Source organism: Mastomys coucha, unplaced genomic scaffold (genome assembly GCF_008632895.1).
Source record: "Mastomys coucha isolate ucsf_1 unplaced genomic scaffold, UCSF_Mcou_1 pScaffold21, whole genome shotgun sequence".
NCBI classification, from domain to species: domain Eukaryota; kingdom Metazoa; phylum Chordata; class Mammalia; order Rodentia; family Muridae; genus Mastomys; species Mastomys coucha.
Genome location: NW_022196904.1, coordinates 145740215 through 145752049, shown reverse-complemented (window position 1 = coordinate 145752049; position 11835 = coordinate 145740215). Strand labels below are relative to the sequence as shown.

Here is an 11835-nt window from a genome sequence, read left to right as displayed (position 1 = left end):
TTAATTAAGAAAATAAAAATAAATAAAAAATAAAAAAGAGGCCAAATGTGTAGAGGCAAGAGGGAGCAGCACAGTTTAATCATTGTAGAAAGTTCTCATAAGACACCTAGGCATAGACTGAAATAGCTTCCTGAGACGTAGGGACTCTGTGCCTCCCTTGAGGATATTGTCCTGCATATTGCTGTGTGAGCACCATCATAGTACAATGTATCTTGTTAGTGCAAAGAAATGGGGTAATCAGAAGTGTTCAATTAACCAAGTTGTGCAGTGGCACTTGATAGCACACTTTATCAGGCATTAAAATAGCATACAAGTGAGTTCAAAATATGAACCAGGATAACATTGTTGTAGTGATGCCATTAGTAGAGACTTTTTTTCAGTGTAAGTCACTGAGGAATGTGTGGAGAAGTATAAAAAAGAAAGAAATTGTGTGATATTGTTCAATATAAAATACATTGAATATCAACATATAGTTCCTCTTATTGAAAAAAGTAGAATGGCCAGCATTTAAAAATAGTCTTAGCCTGTTCTGCATAGTGGGTTTCAGGACAGCTAGGGCTAAGTAGAGAGACCCTCTCTCAGAAAACCAAAATAAATAAATAAATTTTAAAAATAAAAACAGCTTTAATACTTTGCAAAAAGTCTTTTCTATGATATAGGATAGTTAACAAGTTTTTCAACTTGTCTTGTGTCTGAGTTGAAATAGAGTAATTTGAGATTTTCCCCTGTATTCTTGCCCTTCATTATTTTTTTATTAGATTTCTCCTTTCCCAGTTTCCCCTCAAAAAAAAAAAAGAAAACCCAAAAAACAACAAGAACAAACTCCTTGTTCCTTCTCCTCCTCCCCCTGCTCGCCACCCCACCCTCTCCTGCTTACTGGCCCTGGTATTCCCTTACACTCGGGCACAGAACCTTCACAGGGCCACCGGCTCCCCCCCAATCCCCCCTGTTGATGACCGACTTGGCCATCCTCTACTATACACATGCTGTTGGAGCAATCAGTCCTACCATGTGCAGTCCTTGGTTGGTGGTTTAGTGCCTGGGAGCTCTGAGAGTACTAGTTAGTTCATGTTGTTGTTCGTCCTAAGTGGCTGCAAACCCTTCAGCTCCTTTGGTCCTTTCTCTAACTCCTTCATTGGGGACCTTGTACTCAGTTCAATGAATGACAGTGAGCCTCTACTTCTGTATTAGTCAGGTACTGTCAGAGCCTCTCAGGAGACAGCTATATCAGGCTGGAGTGCCCTTCCTTCAGTCTCTGCTCCATAGTTAGTCTCTGCAACTCCTTCCATGGGTATTTTGTTCCCCCTTTTAAGAAGGAATGAAGTGTCCACATTTTGGTCTTCCTTCTTGAGTTTCTTGTGGTTTGTGGATTGTACATCGAGTATTCCGAACTTCTGGGTTAATAACCACTTATCAGAGAATGCATACCATGTGTGTTCTTTTGTGACTGGGTTATCTCACTCAGGGTGATATTCTCCAGATCCATTCATTTCCTTAAGAATTTCAGAGAGCCTGCCTTCAGGGAGCCCTTCATTATTGACTGGTGAAACCTCTGTTCTGTTCTTCATTGCTTCTCTAGAGTTAGCATGATAGTATTCAGTATTAGGTGCATAGTCAAGGTGTTTTCATTAACTGGCTTTTTTGTTGTTACCTTTTTCTAAGATATTTTGCCAAAACCAAATGGCTTTTTTTTTTTTGAGTAGTCATGATTGCCATGTTTATTGATTCTTTTTTGGGAATGTGATACAAAGGTAGAAAATAAAAAGTAGTATAGTTGTGAATTGAGGGTAGGAAAATATGTTCAAGTTTTTTATTAAAAATTTGAAGGAAATTTTGTGTGTGGAGGGACTGATATATGTATGTACATATATGTGCATGTGCCAGTGTACAGAAGAGGGGTCTGTTCTCTTTAAACTGGAGATAACAGGTCTTTGTTACATGCCAGATAATGGGTTCTGGGAATGAAACTCTGGTCCTCTGTAAGAACAGCAAGTAGGCCTAAGAGCTAAACTATCGCATCAGCTTCGGGAACTACTTTTCTTAAGTGTATATCTTTATGACTAGAAAAGATGTAATAGAAATGTCACATATTAATGTATTTGTCAAAGTATGAGGTTTTTTTTTTTTGGTCATTTTTGGACATGAACAATTGTCCTTTTATTGGGACTATTAATACTGATTTGGAGTATCGTGGGTGTTAAAGGCAGTAGTTTAGCAGTGCCCATAAACCATCAAAGGGAATAATAACACCACGTAATTCTAACAATGAACAGTATTTCAGCATCTTTGCCTGTTTCAATAGGCTATCTGTGAATGCATTGCTCAGGGATGCGTGACCCACATCACCTATAAATTTGATTGGAAGCCAAAGAACTGGCATAGGCTGATGGATAACAGATTAGAGTCCTGATTAACCAAGTGATTCGAAGACTGGAAATATATTGTCTAAGCCAGATTCATCAGATGCAATCAGAATTTCAAACGGTCAGATGCAATTCAAATGTGTATTGTGGCTTTTCCTCCTCAGTTGTCTTTTTCCTTCTTTCCCCAAAGCTGAAAAATACTTCTTTGATGAATCTGCTTCTTACCCTAAAGCTGTCTGTCTGTTATTCATCAGAAAACAGGTCGCAGTTCAGTGAGCAGAAGAAAAGATTTTAATAGAAGCTGTGCCAAGGGCTGTAATGCATCATTTTAGGGCCCTAATTACATTACAATGACAAATATCAATGGTGACAACAGCAATAACCTACATCCTTTAATGGCTGTGCTAGAAAAGGAGTTTGGGCCCCACGCCATTAGATTAGACTCAGTTTCAAAACATAGGCCATTAGAAGTGTGTGTCCACAGTATTACTGGTTGATCGCAGAAGCCCAGTGGAAAGGCCTGAAAATAAATGATGCCTCCCCAAAGCTTGGTCCTGTGGGACAAAAGAGGTGAAATTAGATGACCATGGAAGCAGCAGTGTTTCCGAGGTAACTTTAGCTTTCAAAGTGAGGAATGGCCTGCTTAATTGTATGAAATCACACAGACATACCCCACCCCCTTGCTGCCAATTAGCCTGTCCAAGAAAATCTATTGGCGTGACAGCGTAAAGAAATTAAGTCTTTTAAAGAAAAGTAGACCTTTAAAGAAAAAGTTCGAAGATTTTACTCTTTTTTCTGTTGGTGTGTAAGTTAATACACATAATTTTTAGTATTAAGACTTGTTCTCGTTATTTTGGTGGGTTTTGTTTGTTTTTTTGTTTTTGCCTTAAGTAGGGACTCAGACTTTAAATAGCTTATTAAATAACAAATACCTCTTTTTTTTTTCTTTTCATTTTACCAGATGACTGAGTTTCTTTAGTAGTTTTTACTGCCTACATTATGTAGGCAAATTAAACAACTCAGTTTTCCTACATGCCCACATATTTTTTTCAACCCTCCTAGCAAGGGACTATTTTATTTATGTAAACAACATAATGAGGAAAATATGCTTGGCAGATGGTTCTAAGTACAAGAATCATCAGTTTGGTCTGCCCCAAAGTCTCATTATCTTTTATTTCTATCCCCACCTCTCGATACAAAATGCCTAACCACCAAATGCCTTTGAGACACTGAGCATTCAGCCTCCTAAATTCTATTCTGCTTTCTTAACTTACCTTAGAATTTAACTCTATCACCACTGTGGAATAAATGTTCATCCAGGTGGAGAGGGGCTTCGTGGTTCCCATTGCAGCCTTTCATGGTGGTTTAAACATTCTTAAAGGATGGTTAAATGATCCATGGGGCCAGGGCAGTAAATTAAATCAGGTCAACACAGTGGAGTCTCAGTCACTGCTGCTTACTGGCATTGGGCTTTGTCTGTCTCATTAGGAGAGCTGGCTGGAATGGGAAACCGACACTGGGAACTTCATGGTAAATTGTGTGTGTGTGTGTGTGTGTGTGTGTGTGTGTGTGTGTGTGTGTGTGTGTGTGTTTGCTGATGAAGTTTTTAAGGTGCTGGCATTCAAGAAATTGCATACCTACAAAGTTAAAAGGGCTGTGGCATAAAGAAGGAAGACTAGATTGCACAAGCACTGTTGCTGTTGTATAATGACTTAGCAAGAAAAAGAGCATTTATGTGCTTTCATAAAATGAACTGATTCTGCTTGGAATTTATTTTAAGAATGTCTCAGGAATAGTAATTGTGTTGCATTTTCAGTCTTTTAAAATTTCTTAACCTCCCCTTTTCACCACCTCATCATTAAAATATGAACAATTTTGTATGTATATGTGTGCATATATTAAAAACTATGTCTATCACAAGATATATAATATGCCATCAGAAGATGCATATTAAGATGAATATCAGTAAAACTCTGATTAAAGAAAACATGTAACAACACATTTTTCTTTTATTGTTTTAAAAATTTTCAGTTCCAAGTTAGGAGAATTGTGTGTATTTTTTGTCCCTGTATTTCCAAAAAAGTTAAAGAATAACTTCTATGGTCTAACTTTGTTAAAAACTTTTCTAGGTCTCCAGATTGTTCTATGTTGAATGTAGACCTTAGCATGCTCTAAACTCCACACTGAAAAACCTTGGCTGACAGATCTAGAAACCTTTACAGTTTGAAAATATCCTACTACTCAGCAATTAATAATTACATTAGGTTTACTTGAGTGCTACTCCCTTTTGTTGGTTTCAGGAAGTAAAGACTGCTAGGTGCAGCTGCACATGCCTAAGATTCAAACATTCTAAAGGATGAGTCATTCAGGTGGTTAAGTTCAAGGTTTGCTTGAACTTAAGAGAGGGTAAGGGAGTGAGATATTTCTACACAACAATCATTTGGTTATGGAAACACTTCAGATATGTAGAGAATAAGAATGTGTGTTATCCCATTAAATAGACTTGGGGTTATATGAAAACAACATTAGATTGGGCAAGGGTCCCTCCTGCTGAAGGCTTTTGAAAACTGGTTTCTAGTCATGGAGATTAGATTCATTTTTTATTACTCTGGTGCTTGAAGATTAAATTTTAAGATAAATGCTGCTTAATAAATCCTGCTGTTAATGTGCCTGTGTTGTCACTGCCTGCCTTCATGGACTTGCTGAGAGGTGGTTCCCTTTCCCTAGCCGTTGCCAGCCAGAGTACAAAGTGCTTTTTGCTATCACCCGGCTAAGATTTTAGGAGTCTATAACCATCTGACTATTTTCTTATATTGTGATTCTCTCTTTTTTGCAGGCAGAGATTGTTAAACGACTAAATGCTATCTGTGCACAGGTCATTCCTTTCCTGTCCCAAGAGGTAAGATTGTTGATCTGAGGGCTAGGAGTTGTTGCCATTTTATTAATTTTGCAGACAAGGGATTGTAGACCTGATCCTGGCCTTGTCATTTTGTTGATGTTCATATTTCACATTTCTAAAATACAATGTTCTCATTTCAACTTCTGAACCTTATTAATGTTTACTGTGATGTAATTTAAATATGTTTATATTAAGTAAAATTTAATTATTTAACTTTTTTTTGTTTTGTTTTTCCGAGACAGGATTTCTCTGTATAGAATTATTTAACTATTTTACTTTCATTTTTTTAAACTAGTGTTGCTCAGCATTATGCCTGTTTGTTATAATGCTGTCTAATCATAGTTACTGTAAAACTACCAGCAAGACAAGAGCTTGATCTGCTATCTGTCACTGAGCACTGAGACTCAGCACGAGATGGATCATTATAGAAAGCTTTCACCTAGTGGATAGACTAACGGGACTTTTTGCTGCTGCTTTGAAAAAGTTATTTTTCATTACCTGATTAATGTTTTATGTTAACTATGGGTCTAGAAAAGACATCCAAGGTAAATCCAGTATACTTAGGCTTTTTGATAGGGGCCTTTTTATGTGGCCAATACCTGGCATGTGGCTCACTAGTTTTGTTTTGTTCATTACTAGGGAAAGTACATACTGTCAAAAATTTATTCAGGTTAGAAGGAAGGTCTGTATTACTAGTTTGCTGGTTTCCTTTGTCCCCCTCTCCCTTTACTTTGTTTATTTGCTTGGTTTGGGTAGTAGAATATTATTGAGAATACTGGAAAAGGATGGTTTTGCTTTTAGATTATTGAATCTTTTTTTTGCTCTGAATCCTTTATCAGCTGTAAGAAGGAAAAACTATTTTAATGTCTTGTGGCAACAACAAATACTTGGTACTTTGGTTTTAGGCAGAGAAGGCACCTTCCTACCAGTCTTTTTAGTTACTATGTTCTGTCATTGCTTTTCAGAACAGCTGTTCACAAACTTGTCTAACAATGGCATGAGCTGGGTTAGGCACAAATCAGTATTCTGAATTAGTATGTGCATTACAAACATGTGGATTTCTGTCTGACTTATGTTGTCTAAACCAGGATTTGATTTGAGTAACAATTATGTTGAGGAAGGAGACATTCTTACTCACAAACTTTGCTACTGTCTAATTCACAAGCTGGGTTTTTTTATTCCTTTTAGTTGGAACCACTGAACCTCATTATCCTCATTTATCTATTTTTACTTAGTATTTGCCTATTACTAGATTAGGTGTGTTTTGACTAAGAGTGACAAGGGGTATATTTGCATTTCTTTCTTCTCTTTTTCTTCTTTATTTATGAATATCTGTGTGTGCCACCATACATGCATGTGTGCTGATTATGTGCCTGGTGCCCATAGAAGCCAGAAGGAAGCAGTAGATCCCCCAAATGGAATTACAGATGGTTATGAGCCAATTCGTGAGTGCTGGAAAACAGGACCCAGTTCTTCCAGACCCCGAAGCAAGTGTTTGTAACATTCAGCTCTCTCTCTGTCCCGTATTTTCATTTCTTTCTGTTGCCCTCACCAACACTAGTGAGTGGTTCTTACTTGAAGAAGTTACTTGTGGAGATAGAGAGTGAGAACACATGATCTCAAAGCTGTAACCAGGCTGTGATACGACACTCAAAGGTAGCAGAAAAATGCTACAATTATTAATTAGGGGTGCTGTTAGTTTGGGCCTAAACAGGCACAATTACTAGGACAGGTTTACCCCCATGGCATTTCCAAAGAGTCTGGATTATGGTCAGAAATGGAAGGTGTTCTTGAGGGTACTGATAAGTTATTTTCTTACATGAGTTATTGTTTGTGTGAGCAGGGCCAGTAGGAACAGAATGTGAAATGGTAGCAGGGCTAAGCAAGACTGGACTGGAATTAATTGGTTGAGATGATGTACCTTGTAGAAGAAAGCCATGGGGGAAGTATTAGCAACTCCTTTTCTTCTGCTCTAGGCTGGCAGGGGAGACCTTACTCTTTCAACATTTAGCTTTCCTAAGGCTTTGACAAGCTCTTCTTTTCACTCTTTAGTATACATACTGAGCCTACATTAAAATTTCCTAAATCCTAATTCTGTTATATCTTCTTTTACTCTTTCTTTTTTCTTTTCTTTTGGTTTTTTGAAACAGGGTTTCTCTGTATAACCCTGGCTGTCTTGGAACTAACTTTGTAGACCAGGTTGTCCTCGAACTCAGAAATCCACCTGTCTCTGCCTCCTAAGTGCTGGGATTAAAGGCGTGTGCCACCACTGCCCAGCTCTTTTACTCTTTCTAATTCTCTAAGATGGAGTATGTCTTTTAAAACTTAAGCCACAAATATGTGCATTCTTATTGTTCAGGATGGCATTTATGTTTGTGGTTGAATACAGTTTACCTTGTTTCTTTGAGGTATTCTGTAAGCAGACTCCTTCCTTTTTCCCTGAGGACAGATGGACCTTAATCTAGAGGGCGGGGAGGAGGCAGGTTATTACAGAAAGAAGGATTCTATTTCCTGTCTCTTCAGAAGCAGGAAACTACTCTTGCATGGAGAAGGGCATCACTTGGTGCCAGGACTGAAGGATCTTAGTCTGATCTTTAACACCAGCTCTCTGTGGGACAGTGACAGGATTGCTGCCAGAGAGGCAGCTGTAGCATTAGCATTTATTTTTAAATGTTTTTTTTTTTTATTTAAAAATTAAATGATTCTATGGGGGGGGTGAGGGAGGGTGTGTGTGTGTGTGTGTGTGTGTGTGTGTGTGTGTGTGTGTGTGTTTTCTCTGGAGACTAGAACATAAGCTATAGGGCAGTAGTTGGAAGTGCTTTGAGCATCTGAAAGTGGATTGTGGAATCTGACAGAAACAGTAGGTAAACTTATATATGTGTAGATTTTCTGCCTTTTTTTTGTTTTAAGATTTATTTTATTTTATGTGTATGAGTACACTGTAGCTGTATAGATGGCCGTGAGCTATTATTTGGCTGCTTGGAATTGAACTCAGGACCTCTCCTTGCCCCGCTAGCTCCAGCGTAATACACTGTAGCTGTCTTCAGACGCACCAGAAGAGGGCATCAGATCTCATTATAGATGGTTGTGAGCCACCATGTGGTTGCTGGGATCCGAACTCAGGACCTTCGGAAGAGCAGTCAGTGCTCTTACCCGCTGAGCCATCTCGCCAGCCCGATTTTCTGCCTTTAATTTAGCTTTGTGTGTTGATTGGTTTTGCTTGTGTATAGTTTAATATTTTTTCCTAAATTTCCAAAAAAAATGTAGTAGTGAATTATAATTATTAAATATATTTGGTTGGTTTTAACTATAAAATATCTTTTTCTTTATAAGTCAAATTTTAGTTCAAATATATTTAAGATTGATCTATAGTTTTAAAATTATAGAAAATATTTTTTTTGTAATATAACTCAGTACAACATTAAAAACTAGAACCAACACATACAGCTACAACTAAAGTCCTAGGCATTAGACAAAGATAGTGCCATCTCTTGCTGTTAAGGGCAAATAACAAAATAACTATTACTTAGATTTTAGAATTTCACAGGATTCCTGATACTACAATTTAGACACCATGAACCCTCATCTGTCTGAACACCCCCCCCTCCCAGTTTTGGCTGTTTCTTACTTGTATTCTACTCTAGGATTCTACTCTAGTCATCAAAAGATATAGCTCCGGTAATACCTTCATTCTCTCTCAATGTTATATCTCATTTTCAGGCAACAAATTTACAAGTTACTGCCTTCAAGCTGCCAGTTTATAAAGGAGAAACAGTAGCGGCTAGCTTTTGGACCTGAATGAGTCCTGGCTTCCCAGCTACAAATCACATGGCTTTGTCTAACCCAACCCATGCTGTGTGACTGTTAACAAGTACTTTGCCTCTTTTAGCCTCTGTTTCCTTATCTGTGAGGTAAGGGCCTCTGTACCTGGGCAGTTAGTACACACACTTCCCATGTTAGAGGCTCTGGCTACAATGGGTGGTTGTGAGCCATCATGTGGTTGCTGGGATTTGAACTCAGGACCTGTGGAAGAGCAGTCGGTGCTTTTACCTGCTGAGCCATCTCACCAGACTCCTAAATTTAAAGTATTAAATATTGAGTATCTAATTGTGGAACCAATTTGGGAACAGTTGTGGTTTTGTTCCTTTTTATTTTCCTGTAAGGGTTATTTTGAGTCAATCAGCATATTCTTGATGGTAATCAACCAAGTGTTCTAAGACCTTTGAGAATTTCAGACTAATAGGCTGTAGGTTTATAATATTACAGTTGAAATTCTCTTCTTAGGGAACAGTTATATTTTGTAGAGACTTGCATTGATAAAAAGGAGCAGAGGTGGCCATAAGAGACAGATTTTGTGAGAAGTGACAATGATAAGAACCCGAATTTATCCCGACTCAGGACCAGAATTTTATATTCTTTGTGGTATTGAGCAGAATCTTTGGGTTTGTAAGGCTGCAGGTCCCAGGTTTCTGTGCTAAGCTCCAGGGCTACCTGCATAATAGGGCTTATTATTAACAATTGGTGAAAACGTAAAAGACCTAGGTGGATATTTGGCCATTTTAACAGAGTATAACATACCTAGCTGATTTATTCATTAAGAAAGCTTATTCTTAGGTAATAGTTGTTCTATAAGAGAATCTTGGCAACTTCAGGATGCTATAAATTTTGGTCTCCATGTTCATTATCTCTTGCTCTATCTATAGAAATAGGAAAGGAGGGAGGGATATTTTTCCTTTAAAAGGCAGAATGTGGAAGATGCTCATTTTTACTGCCATCTTTGCAATGTCCCAGATCTAGTTACTGTCCCTGTATAGCTATAAGGAGACTTTGAAGTGTAGTCTACCACAGCTACCTAAAACTTATAGTAAGGTAAAAGGTAAAAAATTCTATATTCCTCTTCTTTTAGATACAGTGCTATGCATAAGATGAAAATAGTGCCTGTTTTTGCTGTTACATGTTATTACTGCTATTATGTGGTGTGTGTTTATATAATAAATACTCTATATGACCATGTACTTAGCAAAACCCATTTTAATTAATAACCTAATATGTAAAATAATACACATATAGTTTTTGCTGTAAAAATTATATATACCAATAGTTCAAATTGAGCTGGACTGTAGCTTATCAAGGAGTTTATACTTGACATATCACACAGTATAGAAAGGAAAGAAGTACATAGGAACAGATGTGGACCATGCAGATTATCTGAACAACTTGTAGAGTCTGTTTATTCGTGCCTGTCAACATTTACAATCCTAGAATTTTTTTTTTTTTTTTGGTTTTTCGAGACAGGGTTTCTCTATGTAGCTCTGGCTGTCCTGGAACTCACTCTGTAGACCAGGCTTCCTCAAACTCAGAAATCCGCCTGCCTCTGCCTCCCAAGTGCTGGGATTAAAGGTGTGTGCCACCACTCCCTGGCTAATCCTAGAATTTTTAAACATACTTCTCAGTTAAAGACTAGACTATGACAAATTATATTTGGGCTGCTGTATTTTGTAGCATATTTGCTGGCTGGAAAATACTTTTCTTTCTTTTACTGTCTCACATATATCATGAAGCATTGAGATTTAAAAAGTCCAAGTTTCCTCCCTCAAACAGGAAAAAATCATACTGTAGGTCATTGGTTTTAAGATGTCTTTTTTTGAAAAATCTGCTTAAGCTGGGTGGTGGAGTCATACACCTTTAATCCTAGCACTCAGGAGACAGAGGCAGGTGGATGGATCTTTTTGAATTTGAGGCCACCCTGATCTATAGAGTGAGTTCCAGGATAACCAGGGTTACACAGAGAAACCTGCCTAGAAAAAAACAAAATAAAAAAGATTAATCTGCTTAAATTTATTGTTTTATAGAATTAGGTTGATCCATTTTAATGGCTTATATTACAAACCATTTTTAATATAAGTTTTATCTTTGGGAATTTTGATCATACCCCTACATATCCTCTCCCTAATTAATGCCTCCCAGATCCACTCTCACTTTCCTAATCCCCAGTTTCATATCCTTTCTTATCTTAATTAATAGTGAAATCCACTTTGTGCTGCCCAAATTCATTTTTTAGCATGGGCTGTCCACTGTAGTATGGTTGAATTAGTAGGCACCAAACCCTTAAAGGAAACTAATTCTCTCTCCCTTAAATGTGTCATATGTCCGAGCTACTAAGCTAGGGGGAGGGGCTCATTGTCTTCTTCCACCTTTGTGCTAGATTGCTGACTCAGCTGCTGCAAGTTCATGAGTTCATGGCTTGTCATGTCCAGAAGACACCGTTTTGCTCAAGTTCTTACTGACTTCTCATAAACTTTTTGCTGGTCTATCGGGATAGCACTGAATCTCATGTGGTTGTGATGTAGATGACCAGTCTGTGTCTTAGCACTCACTGACCTATTCTTTGAACTTCTGAAAACCATTTCTAGACCACAGTCTGAAATAATCCTGCAAAATGAAAGCAGACCATGGTTCCTTATAAGCAGTGGCTACTCAAATCCCATTTCTTAAACTCATGGTCCTTGTTTTAAATCTTGCCATCAATAAATTGAACAGCTTGTTTCTAGTCATTCAGTGCCAAAGAGAATG

At 37.8% G+C, this 11835-nt stretch overlaps 1 protein-coding gene across 7 annotated transcripts in view; it reads left to right on the top strand.

The window, feature by feature from the left end:
* Tle4 (TLE family member 4, transcriptional corepressor) overlaps positions 1 to 11835 on the top strand; it is a 145494-nt gene that overhangs the window by 29522 nt on the left and 104137 nt on the right. For all 7 annotated transcript variants that reach the window (XM_031389837.1, XM_031389835.1, XM_031389831.1 and 4 more), the window contains exon 5: positions 5200 to 5262. In XM_031389837.1, coding sequence (XP_031245697.1) covers positions 5200 to 5262 — 63 coding nt within the window. The remainder of the gene's footprint in view (positions 1 to 5199; positions 5263 to 11835) is intronic.